This window comes from Cetorhinus maximus, chromosome 9 (assembly GCF_964194155.1).
Source record: "Cetorhinus maximus chromosome 9, sCetMax3.hap1.1, whole genome shotgun sequence".
Taxonomy (NCBI): domain Eukaryota; kingdom Metazoa; phylum Chordata; class Chondrichthyes; order Lamniformes; family Cetorhinidae; genus Cetorhinus; species Cetorhinus maximus.
This window is the reverse complement of record NC_135887.1, coordinates 89,721,600-89,746,044: the sequence shown is the minus strand read 5'-3', so window position 1 is coordinate 89,746,044 and position 24,445 is coordinate 89,721,600. Positions and strand designations below refer to the sequence as shown.

General features: G+C 40.4%; 1 protein-coding gene across 3 annotated transcripts in view; it reads left to right on the top strand.

Annotated features, from left to right (window-relative positions):
- LOC144684818 (synaptotagmin-7-like) overlaps positions 1-24,445 on the top strand; it is a 703,889-nt gene that overhangs the window by 583,024 nt on the left and 96,420 nt on the right. For all 3 annotated transcript variants that reach the window (XM_078549087.1, XM_078549086.1, XM_078549088.1), the window contains one exon: positions 13,588-13,723. In XM_078549087.1, the coding sequence (XP_078405213.1) occupies positions 13,588-13,723 (136 nt within the window). The remainder of the gene's footprint in view (positions 1-13,587; positions 13,724-24,445) is intronic.

The window sequence follows — 24,445 nt, the reverse complement described above, 5'->3', positions numbered from 1 at the left end:
TGGGAGAGAACCACTGCTGCAGCATCCTTTAATCTATAGTACATACAGAGTGTGATGATTTCTATAGTGTGTGTAGAATACACAGAACCAGATATTCCCAGTTTGTACACAGGATTCATTCTTCTGTATGTACAGGGATATATGTACCTTAAGTAATATATAAAGATCAATTTTTCCACTAACTTACATATATCCTCAAATGGGGCCCATATTTGGGGCATATATGCCAATGAAACAACAGCATTAAGATCAGTCCTTTCCAAACTTATGGCTAATAGAACTCAAATAAGATGAAACAGCATGAATAAAATATAAGTACAGATAGAATTAAATTGCCGGGCTTTGTAGACCAGATTATCAAGATTCCTTAAGCACAGAATAGGCATTCCTTCCCTGTAATACTTCAGCTTTATAAAGATCAATAGAATACAATAGCATTTCATGACTGTGTAATCTTGTAATCTCGTGGTGTCAGTACAGCCTCTCTCCTTCACTGTGGATATTCATAAAATGCCGTGTATCTCTGCATATAACCAAAAAAAATAACAGAATGGAGTATGAGTCCATATGTATCGTACAGCTCATGGCATCTTCTGAAACCTTTGTGTTATTGTCTCCTAATATTCCTGCCTCCTTTGTATTACTAACAGGATGAAGGATAGCATAGTCCCATCTTTTTGTTCTGTGTATGTAGCCCCTTCTGAGTTTATGTTGTTATCTTGTTCATAACACAATACCAGATCCTGGTCACCCAGTATGTATGTAATACCATAGCAGCTATCTGTTATTCAGTTGGTACTTTATAGATTAGTGCTTCAGAACTGATTGATGCTACAGACATCCATTGGTAGCAGGTACTGTATTTCTTTCAATGTACTTTTAGTTTAATAGAGTGTTAGGTGTAGCTCATTCCTTACTCAGACCACAATTTGATTAGCAAATCATTGTGGAGCATAGACAGGGGAGCAAGGTACCCTAAACCACATTGGATTTCAATGATATAAGAATGGTGACTAAGTAGAGAATTGATTTTAATGTTGAGACTAACTACACCCAGATAGTTAACCTAAAAAACAATGACTATATATTTTATTGTGAAGCAACTTGTTCTTTACATTGTAAAGGAGCTTAAATAATATAAGGTTGCATTTTATACTATGGAAGCTGTTTCTGATAACCCAGCTTGTTTGCTCCCTACAGATTTCTGTGGTAATTTAAACATCAGCTAAGAGACCATGAGCTTTCTAATTAAATTTCTCCAATCCGATATTTATGTACATTTCAAGCATTTGTTTGTTATTCGGTAATTTCTTATTTGTAGGGTGAGTGAAGCTATTAGATTTTTGACCCCTTTGATCAGCTTCATTCAATCTATAAGAATACTTGTCTAATCTGAGTGTCTTCATTTTGTGTTGAAAAGCAATGTTTCCTGCAGATATCCTGGATCCAGGATCGTGATATTTTGTGTATCCCTCAAGTTGTCTGTGAACTGTATGTCTGGCCAATGTTCAAATTCTCCAAGTGAAACATTTCTCTGAATCCTGCTTTTATTTGTAGCTTCTCCTTCCAGCTGTCCATGTTTTTTGTGGTTAACAGTCGACTGTTAATTGGCTTCCAGTACTTGCTGCTGCAGTATGGCTGCAACTGTCTGTAGTTCATCTATGTTTGAGGTTCTGCAACTTTGTTCTTCCTCAGTCTCTCTTATCTCTTATCTCTTTCTGTGTCTTTTTTCCCCGTTTAAGGAATTACTTTGCTTTGCTTACAGACTGCACTTTCAGACCCAGGTTTTCCACTGCCTTAACAGAAGCTATGCCGACTAACATCAAATCCCCTTTACAGCACTGGCGTTGGTAGTTGCTAATTGTTTGATCCTAACACTAGCTCCATTCACTTCCTGTTTAGCCTGACCCTGACTCTCTCTCTCTCTCTCTCTCTCCTCTCTCCATTGTGTGCTCTCTCTCATGCTCTGATAAATTCTAATAATGACTAACCTCTCTGTGCCTTTGCTTGTTGATTAGTGACTGTTTTCCTTCCTTTACTGCATAGCAGAAGTGTGTGTATGTGCATGTCTTTGTATATGTGTCAGAATCTGTGCAGTAAGATCCATTGTTGCTGAATAATGTGGTTCTCCCATCCCCTTAGCATGTTTGTTTATGGGAACGCAAAGACTCCTGATAGAAATGGGCCAGAAGTATTGGGTACTGATATTGACAGCTTCTACTCACAGTAAGGTAACTGCATGTAATTTATCCAAGGTATAAGAAGATTGGGATTATTGAAGGTTTCTGAAAGTTAAACTGCAATTAGCAAATATGAAGCAAACTCCTGCTCAAGTCAAGAAATGTTGTCTAAGTATTGTAATACATTTTTTCAAACTGTATTTTCTTGCTGCAATTACTCTTTAAAATTACTTCAGAACGAGTAAATCTGTCAGAACTCTATATGATATAAAATCCTCACTGTGTTCTCACTGATAATTTGCATTAGTTTTGGGGAGATAATTTTGTGATAGAGCTGCATTGTATCGTGTGAGCCTGTGGACTAGTGTTAGTGTTAGTGTGGTTTTGAAAGCTGATAATGTCATCGTGCTTAATGTTGCTGGTATATCCAACGTCTCAATGGATTGTAAGTGTATACTCCCTTTTTTTAAGTATTAGGTTTTATTTGGACTGTCTTAAAAGTCATATTCAGTTCATGGATATTCTGTTCTTGGTCCATATGAAAAATAATCCTTTCACTCAGGTGTCTTCATGTCATCTGATGCATATCCTCTCCAAGTAATATTATGCAGTGGTAGGCCTGTGTCTTTTTCAGGCTGCATGACCTAACTATTAAGTAAACAGAGTTTCATTGTTTGTTTCAGGAAATATACAAAGTAGAAAATGTGTATAGGTTTCAGTTTTTGGGTTTTAACATTATTTTGCACCTGTAAAAAGTTTGTCATCCGAAGCATAATGTCAAGAGGTGCCATTTGTAGTAATATTCTATAAAGTATTTGTCATATTTCATTTGATCATACAGTATGCATTCAGCGTACAGTCTGCATATTCTGCACTGAAGCAGAAAACAAGATGATTTTTGTGTGGGAACTGTTAGCACCACAGAGGTTGGGGAGCATTTCTAGAAATGACTTTCGGCTTTGAAACTTTCACATGGTTAAAGGCTGAAGTGTTACATTTTGAAAAACAGTGCAATTTTGTTGTGTTTTTTTACTTCTTGCCAATTTTCTTCTCTCTTCCAGTCCTGAAGGCATCCCATGTGGTTGTGCTTCATGTGTAAAACTAAAGTCAGCATCAGCAGGCTGTATAACCCAAGGGCTACCACAGTCAAATCCAAACCTATCCTGAACTGAGAACCACATACGTGTATTTTGCAGCACAAATCACTGATCAAGGCTGCAAATCCTGCCTAATTTTTCCCTCCCCATTATAAGATACTCAGACTGACTGCACCCCGCCTTGCAGCCTAAAAAGCTGACATATACCAGGAATCAAAGATGGCTTGCATGAATCAGCGACTGCCTGATGTTGCTTTCATTGTAATCCAAAACAATATGTTTTGTTTTGCTTCATTTGGTAAATTTTGTTATGTCCATCAAGGTGTTGGCCGACAGTGCTGGAGAAGAGAATATATTCCTGGGGCTGTATTTTTATCTTTGAGGGGGAAGTCAGGAGTCTGCAATTTCCCAACTCCGTGATCAGGCCTCTGTTGTCGCATTGGCTGCCCGCTGTATTTTTATCCTGCCAAAGAAGGCCTATGGTAGCAACACAGGTGGGCAAATGCCAAAGTGGGCAGGTTAGAAGGCCTTTCTCTATTGCTGGGTCATCAGCCTAGTTCTCATCATGGTTCTTAGGCCCCATATCCCTCACCCCCACAACCCCAACCATACCCCATGTCTCCTTCATACCACCCATGCCCCTTCCATGCCACCGATGCCCCTTTTGAACTCCCCAAGCCACTCTATACACCCCTAAACTCTTCCAGTATCCACTGGGTACAAAACCAATGGGCCCTATAATAAGACTGACAAACTTTGAAATGCTCATAGAACTTTCAAAATAAATATACATCCATTCAACATTCAAAAAAACAAAATTCTCTCAACTGCTCATAAAACTGTCAATCAAACACAGCCATTCATACTCCCATAGGAAAAGAAGCTTTAATTCTCTCAACACCTCTTAACCTTGTCCAAATAAACACACAAACATTGAAACCTACTTCAAAGAAAGAGCTAGACTTTACAGCTACCCCCCTCCCCCCCCCCCCCCCCCACCTTTTAGTGGGTGGGCTTGCTATCTACAGTTTTTTTTTTAGTCAAAGCGGGAAATATAGTGCCCCATAAAATCCAGCCCAAAAAGTTATTACAAGCTCATAACGCTGTCAATCAACTAAAACTAAAATCGTCTTCACAGCTGCATAAATAACCCCCTACAGAGTTAAATCCATTTGTGGGTTTGCAGATTAGCCGAGTGTTCACCATGGCATTCCATTGCACAGCTGTGTCAACAAAGGCTCCAAGGCTGAATATATTCCTTTGAAGCAGGCTGAACAGATGGCCAAACTGTCAAGCAAAGAAGTCAACCGTCTGGTGAGCCTGCTTCAAAGATTTTGATGTATTCAGTTTTAGAGCCGGTACAATGGATTAAAACTTTTTTTTTCACTGCGAGTATGAATTGCTGTGTTTAACTGATAGCCTTATAAGCTTCTGAGATAAATGTTGCTTTGAAGTATTTTTTGAATGTTTGTTTATTAGTTTTATGAGCATTTCAAAGACTTCCAATTGTTATTACAGGGCTCATGCATTCTGCCCATATTGGACACTGGAAGAATGCTTCAAAGGCGTGACAGGTCTCAGGACTTTAAATCAATCTGAAGATGAAAGCACAGTGTCCATATGACATACTTAAATTAGATTCTCAATAATGTTGAACGCAGAACAATAAAGTAATCTAATGTATGCGAACACTTGCACAATGCTGGTTAATTTAATAGTCACTTACCTTTTAAGAAAAAAGCCCTAACATCAATCATTGCCTTAAAACATAAATTATCATACATCATCTAATTATAACATGTAAAATTTGCAACACATTTTAAATTTACCTACCGAAAGGTATCCAACCCCAGACTAGGCTCCCCTTAGATTTATGACTCTTCTGAGGAGCTGTGAACCATGTCTCCTGTCAAAGCCTGCCCAACAGCATCAAAATTGCAGGGGGTCTGAAATGACAACTCCCACAATGGAGTAGGCAAGGGCGGGATTGATGAGGGCAGGCTCGCTACCCGCACCCTTGTACTGGGGCCATAAAATTTCCACAAAATGGGAATGAGGACAGGAATCTCAGAATTGAGTCCTGCCCAATATTTTTAACTACCCTTCCCCCTCCCCAGCTCTGTTACAATACAGACGGAGGCATGAAAATCCAGGCTCCAGTGTTTGCATCAAGTATTCCCAGGCCATTAATTGTGCATCTCGATGCAGAGTAGGGTGGTCTCTACTTCGTGCCAATAATGCTGCTCAAACCCAATCTCAGATGAATACTCCCTGTTGCCTACTATGACAGTTTTGCAGCATGAGCACAAGTCATCCTATGGCCTCTAAGTGTGAAACTGCCAGCTGAGTGGCAATTAATGTCAGATATTAATGTAATAACATCTATCCATACACCTACTGTCTAATATGTGCAAAAGACAGACTTCATTAGAGATGAACACACTTGTTAAGGATGACTATTCCCGTCCTTTTGTCAAGTTTACTAATATGTATGTCCAGGTTGGTCTGCAATTGGACAGCATTTGCTCAATAATCCTCAATGTGCTAAGAATTACGCTGAAAACCAATTTAAGATTGTCAGTTGGGCTCACAGTGTGGCACATTTGAGTGTACTGGAAGCTACATATATTAATATACAGGACCCTGTTCTTTGCAGACAGAAAGAACATGTACATACATTGCGCCTGTTTCAGCTAAACAAAATAAGTGACAGCCATTCGCTGAATCATTCCTCAGGGCAATGCCTTGACCAATCAGGGTCAAGCTGCCTGGCTTGAATTTCAAACAATACTTGGCAGTTAACTGTCAGTCACCATCAGTGGTGCTTTCTCCCTGGCAACGCCACTTGCCAACCAATCAGCACTTTCTTCACATACTGTATAAATTGTTGTTTTCCTCCTTTTATTGGTATTCTTGCAAGTGTCCTGATGAATGCAAGGAGAAAAGCTTAGACATGTCTCTTTTTGTCAACAATGCCTATAGTTCATTAAGTCACTGCACATCCTGACTATCATATCTGTGGAAGGAATCTATCACTAATCAGGCTGTTGCTCAAAAGTAGGTTAGAAGCTCGCTCTGTCACTCATGGTGAGTTTCCCCAGGGTAGCCAATTAATGGCCAGAGGGCAGGCTCCACTTCCAAATGAGGATGGTGGGCAGGCTCTCCAAAATGAAGGGTCAATCAGAGGCTTTCCAGAATGAAAGGAGCAGCAGGCAGCAATTGGAGGCACATGAGGAAGAGGGCACTTCAAAATGAAAGAACCCTCTCTGCAACATTTTAAAATTTAAAGCAAAAAATAGCTTTTGGAGCCAGGCCACGAATGTGGGAGGGGAAGCTGAAGCTGGGAGGCTGCCTCCAGGCAACTAAACTGACCTCTGCTGCTAGCTGGAACCTGGAAGCCAACTGGAAAATCTGTCAGCCTCATTTAATTGGCCTTTACCTGGATCAGCTACCCACTGCATGCAGGTGTGTAGCCCTAGTGTCCTCCCTGCCACTCACCCCTCGATCTGCCTCTGTTAAAATGACCTGAGGGTAGGATTCAGCTAGGGTATTGGCATACAGGCTGGTGGTGCTATTTTTGCACTTGCATACCGCTGAACCTGGTCCTGGCAAGGGTTAAAAATCAAAACCAATGCCTTTCATTTTGCAACACCTTTGTATAAGTCTTACGTGGAATTTTCTACTTGCTAGTACAGAGCAGCAGATCCAATGTTGAGTCACAATCTGGAACAGCAATTGGAACCAACAAAGGATGAGGGAAAAATCATCCCCAATAATCACAAATGACCAAGTATAGTATGAACTCTGGCAACCCTACAAAACATCTTCAAAATCATTCATTGAGGAGGGGGAATATTTTGGGATTTTTCCACAGAGAAAATTTGGGAAATAATATTGCTACTTTTTGGACTTTTAAAGCAGAGTGTATTCACACAAGTTTAAAACAAATGATAAAAATGGGAATGAAAAAGTTGATACATTGAGCCTGAACATTGTTTCTTAAAAGGCAAATAAGTAATTTCATAGTCTTTCTCAGATTGAGGTGTTTATTGATTACTGATTCTGTTGGAAGGTCACAGTGCTGGGGAGGGTTTAGTCTGGCTTTAGTTATCCCTCTCCTGCTTGTGAACAGGGAAATTGATAAAAAGGGGGACAAAAAACTAGGTTAGTCGAGCTAACCAACTCCCTGGTAATTAACTATTTGAACAGAAAGATACAAAATAAACTTTTATCAATGTTCAGAAGGTTAGGATGCAGAAGTATAGCTAGAAGTTTGTTTTAAGTTGAGCAAAACACTTGGTTGATGTGGGAATGTGCAGTACATTCATTGTTTTGTATTTCATGGGGATTCTCATTGATTATTTTCACTAATCATGTTGCTCTGTATGTTCACTTACTGTCCAAGAAATGACACAACTTGAAGCACATCTGATCTCACCTCACTAAGGCTATTCTCGTTCTGTTTATTAAAAAAATAAGCTATGCATGTTGAGTGTATGTAAAAGGTATAATACTTAGTTCATATGTCAAGGGAGACACATTGTTTACATCTACAATTGTACAAAGTTGGCCAGTGCAAGTCAACTCCAGCATCCTAGGAGCATGGGATCTACTTATGGGAATGACTTATGGCTAAGGATCCAAGGAAATATCTGCTGTAGGCTTAAATGTATAACCATTAGTGACAGTTACCTGGGATACTGATTTATTCAGGTGAGAAAGGTAATTCAAAACTTTATTTGAAGGTGAACAGAACAGAAATGGTCAAACAGCTCAGCAGAGGCAAAGATAGGAATAATGCAATTAGTCATGAAAAAAAGGGAATTTCAGCTAAAGGAGTGAGTTTCAGTTACGAGTCAATGTTTTAGCTTGAGAAATAATTAGGGCAACACAAATTGGAAGAGCAGCAAAAATGAGAGGAGTACAGCACAAGAGGAGGAGGATCAGGTGAATTTGAGGCCAAGAGAAGGAGAGAGACTGTTGACACAATCGCCATCTGGTAGAGAAATAGACATCCACAGGGAGTCTTATAAGTGAAGCTGTGGAATTTGGGGGCCACCGTCTTATTAAATCAAATTTTAAAGAAGGGATTAATTTTATGCTATTAATATTTTTATCTAGGCATTTGAATTGCTAACAAGTCACCACAAATAGAATAAAAATGAATGTGGGAGCTAACTCCAGTCATAACTAAGCAAAAGGCACTTGCAGCGTTTTCTCATGTCAATCTGCCAGTCTGGTAGTGCAGACTGTGATGTTATAAAACATTTTATTCTTGGGCTTAATTATCATTCATGCCTGAAATATATCTTCAGTACTTGTAGAGAAATGTCATCATGCTTGAGGATGTGTGGCTGGAAAGCAAAATTACAATAGACTAGAGCCATCTTTGCCAATTAATGGTAAGTGACAGATTTCTGGAAATAGTTCCAGTTCCAGATGTTTAAGTTACTTAATCTGAACTGTAAACTTTGAAGAAACTAGGCATATGTTGAGGTCAATTTATGGCCTTAGAAGCAAAGGTGAGCTATGAAAGGTGAGCAGGTGACTTATGCAATCCCATGGATCAGACTAGTCCACCCACTACAAGATTGTACAAGAACCTTGGTTCTGTGAAAAGCTGCAAGGTTAGGATGCAAGGGTGTGGTCAGGAGTTATTTTGTTTTCGTCAAACAAGGAAATCCAATGAAATCGTGAAACATAGTTTGTTCATTATTTTGATCAATGAGATGGTGATTAAGTTTCAATAAGGACTGAGTCATGTTAAGCAACTTTATTTCACTGACAACTCTGTATGTTAACATGCCTGTGAAGCATAGCGAGTTAATATTTTGCATTTACCTCATCTTATATTTTTCTTTTACGTTTTCTTGTCTAGCGTCAAATTTTGGAGAATTTCATGTGGGGTTACATACAGAAGGTGCAATCTGGTGTTTTATATCAGAGGATACATCATTACATCCTCTAGGTTGCACTGTTCTGTAAGTAGATATTAGGAAGTGAGTGTCCACTCTGGGACATAAGGGGAAATCAGATCTTCTCACTTGTACAACTGAGGTCAATGACTCCATTGACTGCTATGATAGATTGCTGTTTGTGACTGGAAACAGGACAATTACAGTACATCTCCTGCCACTCACGCTAATTAAAACTGAAGCCTGTATATTCTATAACATGTCCAATCTCTATTTAGCAGAGTGAAAACTATCCACATTAGTAACCTTCTTATAGAAGTCTATAAAAGACCATTGTTATCCTGGTCCAATTTCTGGGAAAGATTCTTTTAACCAATATTTATAAAAACATGCAAAGCTGTGGTGTCACTTGCACTAAGGTTAAGTTGCTGAGCTGCTTGTCTGCGACATTACTGTAATGATGATGACATTGTTCATCTCAGCTCATGGTCTTCTAATAATTTTAACAATTCCACCTTGAGGTGTTGTGAATAGGGGGATGTAAAGGCACATTTAGCAGATGAAGCATAAAATGCTGACTAAAAGCTACAACTTTTGCTCTGCTTTCAGTGACCAAGATTAATGATTACCAAGTAACTATATGCCTGGCATAAAAGAAAAAACAAATTGTTAGAAATTTAATCAGATGGGAGGGTGGGCAAAGTGACATAGTGGGTTAACACACTCTTAGACCTTAACTCAAACAAATGAATGAACATTTCTCCTGTTTTATGGCCATCATAATTTTATTTAAAATTAGTTTTTGGTATTGCATGAATCAATTACTAATTTAGCACCAGTTTATGTATAGCTGTCCATGTCGCTCAGAGCCCACAAGGGTGGCTAGTGCAGAAAATGACTATTGTGGTGGGAAAGTTGATAAGCAGCATGCTTACGAAGCTTGACCATTAAAATCTGCCAAGCCTGCCTGCTGCTGCTCTTGGATTGGCTGGCTGTTCACTTTGTCACATTTCCACAAGGGAGTTAAATGAAGCCCAGCGTAATTCAATCCTAGATAGCAGATCAATATGGTATTACTACTGGATCTACTCTGCCTCATCTGACATATGTCTAAATGAAGATCAAGAATGGAAACTGCAAAGGGATATTTTTTTTTCCACCCCCAAGACATCGAGGCCAGTTACAGCACTGCTGAGAACAGCTAATGTTGCACTCACTGAGGATGAAATCTTTATCTTTATGGATCAGTTCCACTACACAATGCATTTGCCAACTGAACCAATGAAGGAGGTTTAATTATTACTTTTATAGTTAATGCATGTGTCACCTGTAGGAATCTTGTTGCAAGATACGTCGCTATGTTTATGAAGTGTATCTCTTACGTATTTCTACTCAAATACACAGAATGAAATATAATCCCCCATCTCACCCTAACATGTGGGGAGAATGGAGGCATGTTCAGATTGGATGCCCAATTGACTTCAATAGAGCCAAAATCATATGGGACATAAACCATGCATCAAACCTAAACAGGCCATGTTCTCGTGAATGTATTAAGTTAAAATCCATGCTATATTATTTCATGGTGTGTAAACCTTTAAGGTGAACAGATGTGATAAGGTAACATACAATTGCAATAATTTATAATTTTGTATTATAAATTATGTAACCAGTTTTAAAGAAATAGAATAATTTTCTTCAGTTTTTAATGAATTATCAAAGAGAGTCAATTTTTTGTAATGTAAGATCATTTTAGAAATAACTGAAGCCTACCTTAATGCTGTGCAAGCTTGCTTGAAGCTATCATTACTTCATTCTGCTTAGTCACCTGGTTAATTCCAAATCAAAGATTTTATCAAGCATGCTTGCTGTATCTCTCCATCAATGTTGCATTACTGTCTTTAGCAGCCCCTTTGCTAGGTGGCAAGGTTTATAACTAATCAAGCAAAGCAAAAACTGCTTGTAGAATGGCAATATCCTACAGAAAGCACATTCAGTTCTGGCTGCATATTTGGTTGATAACATAGTTAAGTATTAGTGACACATCAGTGTAGCAGGTTTTCTGCAAAGTTATCTTTGCCTTGCAGGAGCTGAACTGCTCTAACTTGTCAGTCACAATACTCACCTAACACTCTACAAGGAAACATTGATTTAATTAATTTTTGATCTGGTTGTTTATAATGGGCCATAACTTCTGAAATCCCCATCTCGGATTTGGAGATGCCCCAAAGATGCGCTGGGGAATCCCTTTCGGAGGTTCCCAGGTAAGGGTTGCACGGCAATTGCCCAGAAGTGTGCACTTCCTCTGGACAATTGCGCTGCACTGGAAACTATCTGAAAATACAGTTTAAATCACAAACTTCGGATGCTTCCGACAGGGTTACGCCAAAAGTTATTCAGAAAATGTCCGAAGAATTAAAACCTCTTTTAACTTCTGAGCGCCTTTTGTAAAGACCCAGACCAACCCCACGGGACTCCACCACCCCCGACCCACCCAACCTCCCCAACCTCCAATTCTCTGACCCGTGACCCCTGATCCCCAACCCCCTAACCACCAATCCCCCCACCCACACCAGCCTCCGATCCCACACCACCCCCCCCCCCCCCGACCTCTGATCCCCTAATCCCCCATCCTCTGATTCCCCCACCACCCCGACCTCGGACCCTAACCCCAGAGCCCCCTCCCTGCCAAACCACTGAATCCCTCCACACCCACCGCCGCCCACAGCCACACACTCCCCCACGGACCTCAGACACCTCCCCCCCACCCCGGCCATCAAACCCTCCTGAACCTTGGACCCCACCCCCTCCATCCCCCACCCCCACCTATCCCTCATCACACCCCCCAACTTCAGACTTTGCACCCTGGACCTCCGACCTGCCCCCTCCCCCACCACCTCCCCAGACCTCTGACTACCCCCACCGCACACCCTCCCCAAGACCTTGGACCTCTCCTCCGGATCTCCGACACCCACCCCCCGGAACTCAGCCCTCCTCCCCCCACCCCCCACCCCGACCCTGGACCTCCAAACCCCCCCCTGCCAGACCTCCAACTAGTCTTCTAATTCCCGTGGGCCAGCACTTTCCAACGCTAGTTGGAAGCTGCAGCTCATTTTGTTTTAGTATCCTTTTGCATTTTTATTATTAATTATATCTACCAAGAGAGTGCCAAAAACTAAGAATTATCCACCAAGAAACTGCCAGTGAACCACATGCATACCCAGCACCAGATTGTCCTATTTTAACAATTCAAATTTGTGCAAACAAGAGGGATTCAGATTTCCTCATAAAAGTTGGCACTTATCCCTAATAGCCACCCATAATACATATTGTTTTATTCTCATGTAAAGCATTGCAGTGTAAAGACCTTGGGTACAACTTGAGATCTGGAGACTTATCAGCTGTGTTATAAAGTGGAACTTAGTCTCCTCTATCAACAAGCTTTATCTGCTAAGCAACAATCAGTTGTTCACTGAACACATCATTCTGTGATTTCCTCTAACTCCACAAAGTTAAGAAATACAACACAAACTAAATCAAGTTTCCATCTATCACTCAACATATAGGGCTCACAGAATCCTTATTAAAAACCCCATTACTGTGTTATTAATGTGCTTATTTCATGTAATTATGCAATTATATCACCCATTTATTTGTCTCTTTCTGTGTGCTGTTACAACTTTATTTGAACATTCAGACTTCTACACTACACTGCATAGAGTTGTAGAGTCCTATTTTGTTTTCCTCAAATGATTAATGTTACGTTCCTTCTGTTTGGTACAATTCAGTGTTTGGTAGCAGCATGGTCAGATTAGTTGTAGTTTGCTCGTGGAAGAAAATCTCTGAGACTTCGGATTCATATAATTTCAACATTTATGATGCAATTTTCATAAACTGCGCAGTTTGTGGGTTATGAAGCCTGATACTCATCACAGGATTGTTGTCATAAACCACCATTGCCTAAGGCTTGAACCCCAAATTCACCACTAGTTACATTATGGATGATGTAGTTCACTTATATGCACAATAGAAAAATAAAACTATCTTTCTTCAGTCTGTTTTCCATATTCCATCCTTTTCTGTAATATTTACCATGTATCTATGTAAATTAATGATATTACAATAATGCATAATTAGTTAAATTATGTCATCGTTAATTGCTTAACATATAAATTAATTTGTGGTTTTAAGAACCTTGTGGACTATTTTGAGAAAATGGAGCATTTTTGAAGCATATTCACTGGGGAGCATGAGATCTTTTGCAGCTTTCACAGCCTAGTTGGGCTAGGGAAAGAAAAAGGATCCAGTTTCCTTTGCTAATGGAACTGCCCACAGTTATCATCCTGGTGACATTGGCCGTGTGGTCAGATTATTAATTGCTATTTCTATTTGCAGGTTACCCACTGGAAATAAACCAGTAAATACAACCCCTGTGCAAGGGCAGGTCCCTCAGGATGACTCTGACAGGAGAACAGAACCTCGCTCCTCAGTCTCGGACCTTGTGAATTCCCTCACAAGTGAGATGCTGATGGTGAGTAATCAGGCATCACAATAGAGTGCAATAACCTAATGAAAAAATAACACCCTTAAATTCCATCTTACAGCCTTGATGCAGGGCCACTGCATAACTGACATTGTCCAAAAAGAACCAGGACCTTGGTCAGTTTGTATAATTTTTAATCTGCATTATGTAACATGAGATTGCATGAGTTAGCACAATTTATCTTGAATTAGCATAATTTATCTGTAATACATTAAAGGCCTTACACAGAAGCTGAGTTTTCTGTGAGCATCACACTGGTCACATTTTAGTCATCACACCTCAGACATCCTAATTTAGTGTATTCTGATTCACCTTGAGCAATGCTGTAGGCAAGCTGCTAGTATTACTTAAATAAGAAACAGTTCAAATTCTGCCTGCTCCCGCAACATTATTCAGTACATGAATTTTAGACCCTTGGAGATAACAGATAGCTGTGCTATGATTAAAACATTTGGAGGCTGATTTTCCAAACCTTGTCCCCATCCCAAGGAACATCCATTTCATCGGTACAAAGGTCACAAAAAGGGGCAGATTCATAACTGAGTATCTACCTTTTTACATTAATCCGAGGTTTATGGAGCACCCAGGCTGTACTAATGGTAGGCATAAGCCCAGAGGTAGCATGCAAATAAGACACGAAGATACTCTCCATCTCCTGTCTACTTTTTATTGACTTGCAATCTGGATACCCAGGTGTAGGGAAAATGTATAATGTTGGACTTGGAGGTTTTGAAGGGACTCTGCAGTAAGCCATGTAAGTTTGCCAGCTTCATCCTACTAGATAGGAGGTATTCAGGCTTTGGAAATTCTTGCAGATAGACTCAAAGATGGCGTTTGGGAAATCAGCTGCACACCTCGGGTCCTTCCAAGTTCTCCAGAACAGTCTATTCCTTTTGTCAGAGGCATGCTCCATTAGGAGCTAGTTTTGTATCAGGAATAACTGCAGGCTGTGACCTAAAGCAGGAAATATTGGTACTTGTGGGCCCATATAGGTGCAATGTACTGAATGCAGGTACCATGAAAATCATTTTAATTTCTTTGCATCCAATGAAAAATGCCATGTTTGAATGGGTGCTCCAATATTAAGTGGACCCCCATACTTCATCGCACCCTGGGAATGCTTGAAGCAGTGGGATGGTCTATGTCATTCTTAAAGAATTGGCATCACTGTACATTGTAAAATCAGTGCATGACATTTTCCTTTTCATGTATTAATCAACTGTGTCCTTAGTAACATTGCTTTAAGCTGCAGTGCGACAGAGATTGTAATGGTTGAAAAATATTGGCAATAAAGCAGAACTAGATTAAGAACACAACCTCATTTCCCTTGGTGTCTGCAGTAGGAACCAAAGTAAGAAATCATTCACCTGCACTGCACAAGTTCAAATGAAATCTAGGACAATGGGGAGTCCTAGCACACTCAACTCAATACTCGTTATATATGTTAGGCATTTTTATGTTACAAAAGTGCAGCAAAGCGAAGTTCTCTCACTGTAGGGTGTGCTTTAATGTGTAAATAGGCCTCTTTACATTGTTTTAGTGGTAATGAAGACTTGGGGTGGAATTTTACGGCACTATCGTGGAGGGGCCGGACCGTAAAATGCAGCAAGCCATTCAAAAGTCCATTGACTTCGACCGGAAAATCCTGCAGGTGGGAGGGGTCATAAAATTCTGGCCTTAGTTTTCTGTAGGTCATTCAATCTGCTACCAGATTGACTTCTGGTTGGCGATAATATATGACAGTGGTAAGTGGGATTGTAAATAGGGGAAAACCAGTGTCTCAGGGCTCTATAGCATCCATTTCTTCGAATTAGTGGTAAACATAGAAGCATCTTTAATTTAATGGTGACATATCATTTTTTATGTTTCTTCAAAACCTTACTTGTATATACTATTTACAATGTCTATAATTATACAGTTGAGTATCCTTTTAACTTTCTAAGTATTATTTAGGAACAAATTACAATCTATTCCAGGTATTTCAACATTGTTTTTTGCATTAGAAGTTTGAATTATTCAATAATTTGAATTAAGCAATTATACATAACATGGGAATTTAATGTATAGTGCTTAAAAATTGAAAATAGCAAATAACTTCAATTAAAAAGAGTAAACTGTATCCAATGAGAGAGAGTTGTCTTAATTCGCTAATCTTAGCCTTGACATTTTCATTAGCTAGCCAATAATTTCAGCAATGGATCATTACACACAAGATCCAAAAGTGTCGATTGTCAGCCATTATTACCTTCACCACTTGATTTGGAGATGGAGATACCGCATGCACTGTCAATAATTTGGTCTTTATGACCAGATATTTCTTCTAGCTGGTCTATGTAATGGGGGTCGGCCAGTCTCGGTGGGGACAGTGGCGGGGGTTGGGGTCAGCCAGTCTTGTGGTAGGGGGGTGGGATCAGTGGCTGGGGGTGGGGTGGGTCTGCCATTCCCAGGGGTGGGGGGGTGTGAGGCGGGTGGGGGTTTGGACAGTTGTGTGGCGGGTGTGGGTGGGGGGGATTGGCCAGTCGGGGGGGTGGGGGTTGGCGGGGGGGGGTGGAGTAGGTGAGGATGGTGGTCAGCCAGTTTATGGTGGGGGCTGTGTCAGCCAGATGGGTGGTGTTGAGTCAGGCTGGACCTGGGGGGGTGTTAGACGGGTGTTGGGGGAGATCCCATGGGGCAGGGGAGCTAGTGGTGGTGGAGTCCTGCGAAGGTGGGTTGGGGAAGTCCTGTGGGAGAGGAGCAGTCAGGGGTAGGGGTAGTCACCAGGGGGTTTGGAGGTGGTGGGGAGTTGGTGTGGGTCTGTACAATAGTTACCCAGAAGCTAGAAGTTGTTTTAATTCTTCTAACTTTTTCTGGGTAGCTATTGATGTAACACAGTTGGAACTATTCGAAGTTTGTGATTTAAATCACAGTTTTCAGATGGCTGCCAGTTTAGGACAATTACACATGAGAAGTTTGCGCTTCCCAGCTGTGCAACCCTTACCTTGGAACTTCCAGGGTGGCAGGGTGGGGTGCAATGGTGGTAGTTCCCCAGTGCATCTTTGAGGTACCCCATAGTTACACTGCCCTGAAACTTGGAAGTTACATCCCATAGTGTGTTTACTGTAATAAAACATTCCAAGGCACTTCAGGGGACCATGACAAAGTCAAATTTCACACTGAGCCAAATAAAGAGATATTAGGGCAGATGACTGAAAGCTTGGTTATAAGAAGTAAATTTTAGGGAGCCTAGAAAGGAGGTGAGGTTTAGGGAGGAACTTTCAGAGCTAGAGCCTTGACAGCTGAAGGCGCGGCTATAAGTGATTAAAATCAGTGAATAAATGAGCAATTAAAATCAGAGATGTTTAAGAGACCAGAACACTAGGTGGAATATGAGGCTGAAGGAGATTATGGAGGTAGGGAGGACTCCATGGTGGTATTTAAATACAAGGATGAGTATTTCAAGATCAAGTTGTTGCTTAAATGAGAGTCAGTCTAGGTCAGCCAGCACAGGGGTGATGGGTGAACAGTTTTTGTTGCACTTAAGGCACAGACATCAAAGCTTTAGATGACTTCAAGTGTACACAGCGTAGAACATGGTACATAGTCAAATCTAGAGGTAAAACTGCATTCATGAGGTTTTAGCAGCGGATGGGCTAAGGCAGGGACAGAGTCTAGAGATGTTACAGAAATGGAAATGGGCAATGTTACTGATGGCAGGGATATGTGATTGGAAGCTCATCTTGGGGTCAAGTATTATAAGTTTACGAACAGCCTCAAACATTCTGACATTGTTATGATCCTGATAGGATCTGTTAACGCTCAAAGAGAAGTTAAACAAAGCCAACACTACTAACGCTATAGTTAATAGACTCATGCATAAGATCACTTCTGCTTCCCACCAAGAGTTCCGTTATCTTACAAAATCTTGAAGGTTCCTTCACTTTTCCAGGGACCAACCCAAAAGTATGCCACAGCCCTCCAAAATTCACTTTTATTTCCCCTCAATGTTCCAGCAATTCTCCAGGTATGAAATATAATGGGGATCCTTTTATTAGCTGTTGGCTAAGTGATCCTCTGATTTCTCTTCAAAACCTCATGACTATAGAATTCTCAGCTCAAGCTTAGCTTGGAGAATGCAGTGAAGCCTAACTGCCGGTTTTCACTACGAGAGTAGCTGAAGATTTATTCCTCTAGCTCCAAGCTAAGCAAGTCTTCCAGCTTCTTTCCCCTCGCAAATTCCAAACTGAGCTGCAATGTACACAAGACTAAATCTGCAACTGCATTCTGTGTAAAACACCCAGATAAATTAAACAAAGGAACCTTCTAACTCCCACAGCCCACCTCCATGAAAACATGTCATACTTGGAATGTTCCAAACAGAAATGTAAGCTATTTATCTTTTTACCTTCAACACAACTCTTTGATTTTGTAACCCAGGTAATTAATTTATATTGCTAATGGATATGATTGCTCTCTCTCCAAACTTTCTGTGAACTATTAAGGAGCCCCCAGGATTACAAACTAATTCCAGCTTTTTATCTTAGACCTACATGAATAGTTTAAATCTTTTACTGAGATAAGTGTAGAGCGGCTCTACCAAAATGTTCAATGATAGATCATCCATTGCTTAAATTTCTCACTTCTACCTCTGAGCTTGTAAGATAAACACAAGTTACCCTTCAAATGTAATGAACCCAAGCTTGTTTGATATGCATTTCCGTTAGATTCATACCAGTTTCTTAACCAAATGTTTCTATTTATCATACATTTAGCACTTAATCTCCAACCTGAAAGTTACATTACCACAATTAAAAGTTACATCTCTAAAATACATGAAGCAGATGATTATGACACCATGCAAAGAAATGGAGTTGGTAGCGAGGGAAGAGATTTTGAAATGGAGACCAAAGACAATGTCTTCATTTTTTCCAATACTTAATTGGAGGAAATTTCTGCTCATCAGTACTGGATGCTGTGACAATTTAGTGACAGTGGAGGGATCAAGAGGCGTGGTGGTGGTGAGGTACAGCTGGGTGTCATCGGGATACACGTTGAAACAGACTGTGAGTTTTTGAATAATGTGACCGAGGGGCAGATGTAGATGAGAAATAGGAGGGAGCCAAGGATAAATCCTTCAAGGACACCAGAGGTAACTGTATGGAGTAGGAAGAGAGGCCGTCGTCTCTGATTCTCTGGCAATGACAGAATAGATAAGAATGGAATGAGGCCAGTGCCGTCCCATCCAGCTGGATAATGGTGGAGAAACATTGGAATAAGATGGTGTAGTCAATCGCGTTGAAGAGATGAGGAAAATTATTTTTCACAGTGATATAGAATGTCATTTGCTTTGAAAAGTGTCTTTTGGTACTGTGGTGGTTTGAAAATGTGATTGGAGGGATTCAAACATTAAATTCCAGGAAAGATGAGCATAGATTTGGGAAGCAACAACAAGTTCAAAGACTTTGGAGAGGAAAGGGAAGTTCGAGATCAGGTGGTAGTTTGATGGAGAACCATTCCCTCCCACCAGATATGCTAGACCACATAAAGCACTATGAGGTCCCATACATGTCAGCTAAAACTATTCAGTATTCCAGTAACATTCTGGAATGCAAAGATAATACCGGCTTCTTTTTTCCACTGTAAGCCATTTTCTGGAATTCTTCTCCCCTATCTCCTCCGCCCTCATCTCCAACAATAAGTCCAAGGGGCTCATTGATTTCTTTGCATTACAATCTCTGTAGAGATATTAATGGTTTAAAGAGAAATGCGAGTTCCAAGTTATCAACTAAAGGCAACGCAACAAGATTTCACATTTTAAAGGGAAATAGTTTTTATTGATAAAAGGAGAAGAACAAGCACTTTTAACTTAAACACTATATCTCATAGGAACTTATAGTTTAAACCAAAATCTTGTAAAGAACGCTCCTCATTCAACTTTCAATTTCCTTTTTACATTTTGAGATTTTTCCTTTCTTTTTTTGCATTTGAGGTACTTGAGGGTTCATTCAATTCCCCTACAACAAAACCAAGGTGTGTCTCAGATCCCAGGGATTCACTCTGATTCTCCCTAGTTTCCCAATTATCTTCCAAGGTGAGGGGTTTTTTTTAGGGATTCTCCCACTAACATCTGGTTAGACACATCCTCCAGCCCTACTTCAACAGCTCCCACATTCAAATTTCCCCAACCTGAGCATGGGCCTTGCTCACATCCTTGCTTAGTGACTCCAAATCAGAAACGCTTCTGGTTCCTGATGGCCCTCCATTCCTTGATTTGGCTGCTGCAGATTCCTGCTCTGTCTTCTCCAAGCTGCTCCGGACACACTGACTAATACAGCTGAGGTATACCAAAACAAAAGGAACTTCCTAACCCCCACAGCCCATCTCCATGGCAACGTAACACACATGGTCTGTCTCCAGATAGAAATGCAAATTATGTACCTTTAACTTTAACCTCTTCTTTGACCTGAAAAGTATATGGACACTTTAAAACCCTCCCTTGTATACCAGTGGCCTTCAAACCTTTTCTGGAATTACATGAATAATTTAAACCCTTGCTGTCTCCTCAAAGGATGGTTAACAAGGCTCGCATTGTGTAATTTTTAACACCTTACATTATGTCTTCACTAACATAACATGGGCCTCTCTTTGATCTGTAATAACCCTAGCCCTGTCTGCTAGCCCTTCATACTTTGTGTTATTTCATTTATCTTACATTTAAATATTACAATTTCCAAACTATAAATAATTTGATAATGTATGCATCTGTATAACATTTGTCACTAACGTTGAACCATCTCAGCTGCCTTCACCGTTTTCCTCCCTTCCCTAAACCCACAAATAAAATTGCTCGAAAGCTTTCCCCCCTGCCCTAACCCTGAACTTGCATCATTCTCTGGTTTCTCTCCTATCTCTCCTCATGCCCTCTCTGAGCTCATTTTGTCCATGAGACTCACCTTCGACCATATTCCCATTAAACTGCTGACCAGTCAACTTCCTCTCCTAGCTCCCATGTTAACTGATATTGTTAACAATTCTTTCTCTTCAGCTAATGTTCCCCTCTCCTTCACATCTGCCATTACCGCTCCTCTCCTCAAAGAAACCAACCCTTGATCCTATCACTATTGCAATCTACTGCTCCATTTCCCAAACTCCCTTTCCTTTCCAAAGTCCTTGAACATGTTGCCACCTCTCAAAAGCATGTCCATCTTTTCTGGAATTCCATGTTTGAATCCCTAGAATCACATTTCTATCCTGTCACTGTACCGAAACAGCTCTATCAAAGCCACAAGTTGTATCCTATGTGACTGTGACAAGATAAACTATCTCTCCATCCTCCATCTCCTCCTCAACCTGTCTGCAGCTTTTGACACGGTTGACCACACCATCCTCCTCCAATGCCTCTCCACCATTGTCCAGCTGGGAGAGACACACAAACTGGTTCCATTCTTATCTTTCTAATCATAGCCAGAGAATCAACTGAAATGGTTTCTCTTCCTGCTCCCACATTGTTAGCTCTGGTGTCCCCCGAGGGTCCATCTTTGTCATTCTCTTATTTGCATGCTAGCCCTCGGCGACACCATCCAAAAAAACAGCACCAGCCTTCAAAAATGTGGACCAAGCTGTGCCTCATCACCATCTTTCTTCACTCTCTATTGTCACTGAATTATAAATGTCTGTCTGTCTGATATCCAGTGCTGGATGAGTAGAAATTTCCTCCAATTAAATATTAGCAAGAATGAAGTCATTGTCTTTGCTACATGCTACGAACCCCATTCCCTGGCTGCCAACTCGGTCCCTTTTTTGAGCAACTGTCTGAGGCTGAACCAGACTGTTCACAACCTTGTTATCATATTTGACACAAAATGATTTCTAGCCACTTAAGCACAACATTAATAAGACCACCCATTTCCTTCATAACCTCACCTGACTCTGCCCAATCTCAGCTCATCTGCTGCTGAAACCCTTATCCGTGCCTTTTTACTTCTAAAATTGATTATTCCAATGGGCCCCTAGCTGGCCACTCACATTCTCTCCTCTGTAAACTTAAGGTCATCCAAAACCCTGCTGCTCATGTCCTTAGCTGCTCAAAGTCATGATCACCCATCACTGCTGTGCTTGTTGACCTACATTGGTTCCCAGTCAAACAACACCTTGATTTAAAAATTCTCATCCTTATTTTCAAGTCCCCCACCATGGTGTGGCCCACCCCATCTCTGTGACCTTTCCAGCCCACAATTTGCCAAGATATATGGACGCCTCTAATTCTGGCACCTTGACCTCCTCATGCCTTTAGCTGTCTTGGCCCTAAGCTCTGGATTTCCTCCATACTACTTTATTCTCCTTTAAAGGGCTCCTTTAAACTTACCTCTGTGACAAAACTTTTGGGCAGCTGTCCTAATATCTCATTATGTGATTCGGTGTCAAAATTTGCTTTAAAGGTGCCACATAAATACTAGTTGTTCTAAGGGAGAAACTAGAGAATGTTGCAAGTTCAAGGCTGGGGCAGGGAGAAACTTTAGAGCATGTTTGGCTTGGTGGTCTAACAAATAGCATAAATAAATGAACATTCGGATTAGCGGAATATGACAAGTGGCATCTGTACTAGACCTTCAGCTTTTCATGATAAATAATAATGATTTGGATGAAGGAATGGAGAGTTGTATACCCATGTTTGCATTTGACATTGTTAGGTGTGACTGGGAGCTGGAGGTATAAATGGCTATAGGCAGCTTAAGTAAGTGGGCAAAACTGTGGCAGGTGGTGTTCAATCAGGGGATAAAAACAAAAAGCTAAAAGCTACTGCGGATGCTGGAAATCCAAAACAAAAACAGAATTACCTGGAAAAACTCAGCAGGTCTGGCAGCATCGGTGGAGAAGAAACTGATTTCTTCTCCACCGATGCTGCCAGACCTGCTGAGTTTTTCCAGGTAATTCTGTTTTTGTTTTCAATCAGGGGAGTTTGGCATCATCCAGTTTAGATCTAAGAAGGACAAATCAGAATATTTTCTCAATAGTGATAAACTCAGAACAGTGGTGCAGCAAAGAAATGTAGGTATCCAGGTACACAAATCACTAAAAGCTGGTGCATGGGTACAAAAATTAATGGAAAAACTAATGGAATGTTACCTTTTATCTCAAGGGGACTGGTATACAGAATTGAGTAAGTGATGTTTCAGTTGTACAAAGTTGGTCAGACCCCATCTAGAGTACTGCGTTCAGTTTCAGGCACTGAACTTTAGGAACAATAATTAGGCCTTAGAAAGGGTACAGCACAGATTCATCAAAATTTTATCAGTGCTTTAAGTGAACTGTTTGTAAAAACATGGTTTCTAATTCCTTGAATTTAGAAGGGATTGAATTGAGGTTTTAAAATTATTCAAGGATTCAATAAGTGTAGATACAGTGAAACTATTTCTTCTGGTGGAAATCCAGAACAAGAGAGCACCATCTTAAAATTAGAACTTGGCTATTTAGGAGTGAAATTGGAGAGCATTTTTTCATGAAAATAATAGTAAAAATCAAGAACTTGTCCCTGAAAAGGTTATAGATGATAGATTGTTGTTAGGCTTGACAGGCTGAATGGTACATTCTTATTCCTATGTTCCTAGTATGTAGTATAAATTAGTTTCATGCACTTCACTATTCATCTTAATGCATAAAATTAAAAAAAAACTACCATTCAAATTCTCTTTTAACATAGACTTCAAAACAGAGGTTTACTTGCTGTAGCTTCAACCTGGTTTAGCTTTGCTGTCGGATAGCATAAACTGAAGATACAGAACCCTTCTGCTGCTGTTTGGAAACCTGAAAGTAAATCTAGGTTAACAGCCAACTGATAGAAATGTTCTTAAGTCCCTTTGAAGCTACACTGATTTTTTAAAAAAGCAATTGACAGCCACATCTTTCATAATTAAGTTAACTTAATAACCATTCACAGCCTATTAATTACTTGGTATCTTTCTCAACCCAAATACAATTGCTACTTCCAATAAACTATGGAGATCTCAAGCTGACTGTCTGTAATCAAAGAGCCAATCTGAATTAATTGAACAGAACAACACCTAAACAGTGATAATTCTTCAAGGTGGGCAAACAGTACTGTGTCACAGAGTACTTCTGAAGAACATTGCTTTTGAAGTGACCCCTCTTCATATTCTTCAGTAAAGTATATTGTTCCGCTCTACATAAAATAGCTAGCCACAAATGATCTTAACCCTGTGTGACGTGTTTTAACTCTATCCCACCACATGCTATTTCCAGTATTAACAAATACAGGTTAAAAAATTACACTAAAAAAATTATGGTTGCAACCTAATTATTTTATAAAAATACAATAGAGAAGGCAGGGAAGGTGATGTGTTGCAGCTGTAACATGTAACATGTGGGTATGGTGGGCACCAGTGTGATCCACAACAACCACATCTGCAGTAAGTGTCCACAGTTTGAATTGTTGAGCTGAAGTCTTAGCTTCAGACACCACAATGCATCAGGGAGGGAAGAAGTTACCTGGACACTGTTCCAGAGTTAATCCTGCTTCTTAGATTAAAAACTTCAGAATTGGTCAGGAGGGCATGAATATGAGTGAAGCAGATATGTGGATCCAGAAGGTACCATTGGAGGATTTTCAATTCTTCCATTTGTCCAACAGCCACAAGGTTCTTGCAACCTGTTTGGACGAGAGCAGGGAGTGCAAGGAGAGGAGAGTGTGAGAGGAGGACCCTGGGACAGGTAGTC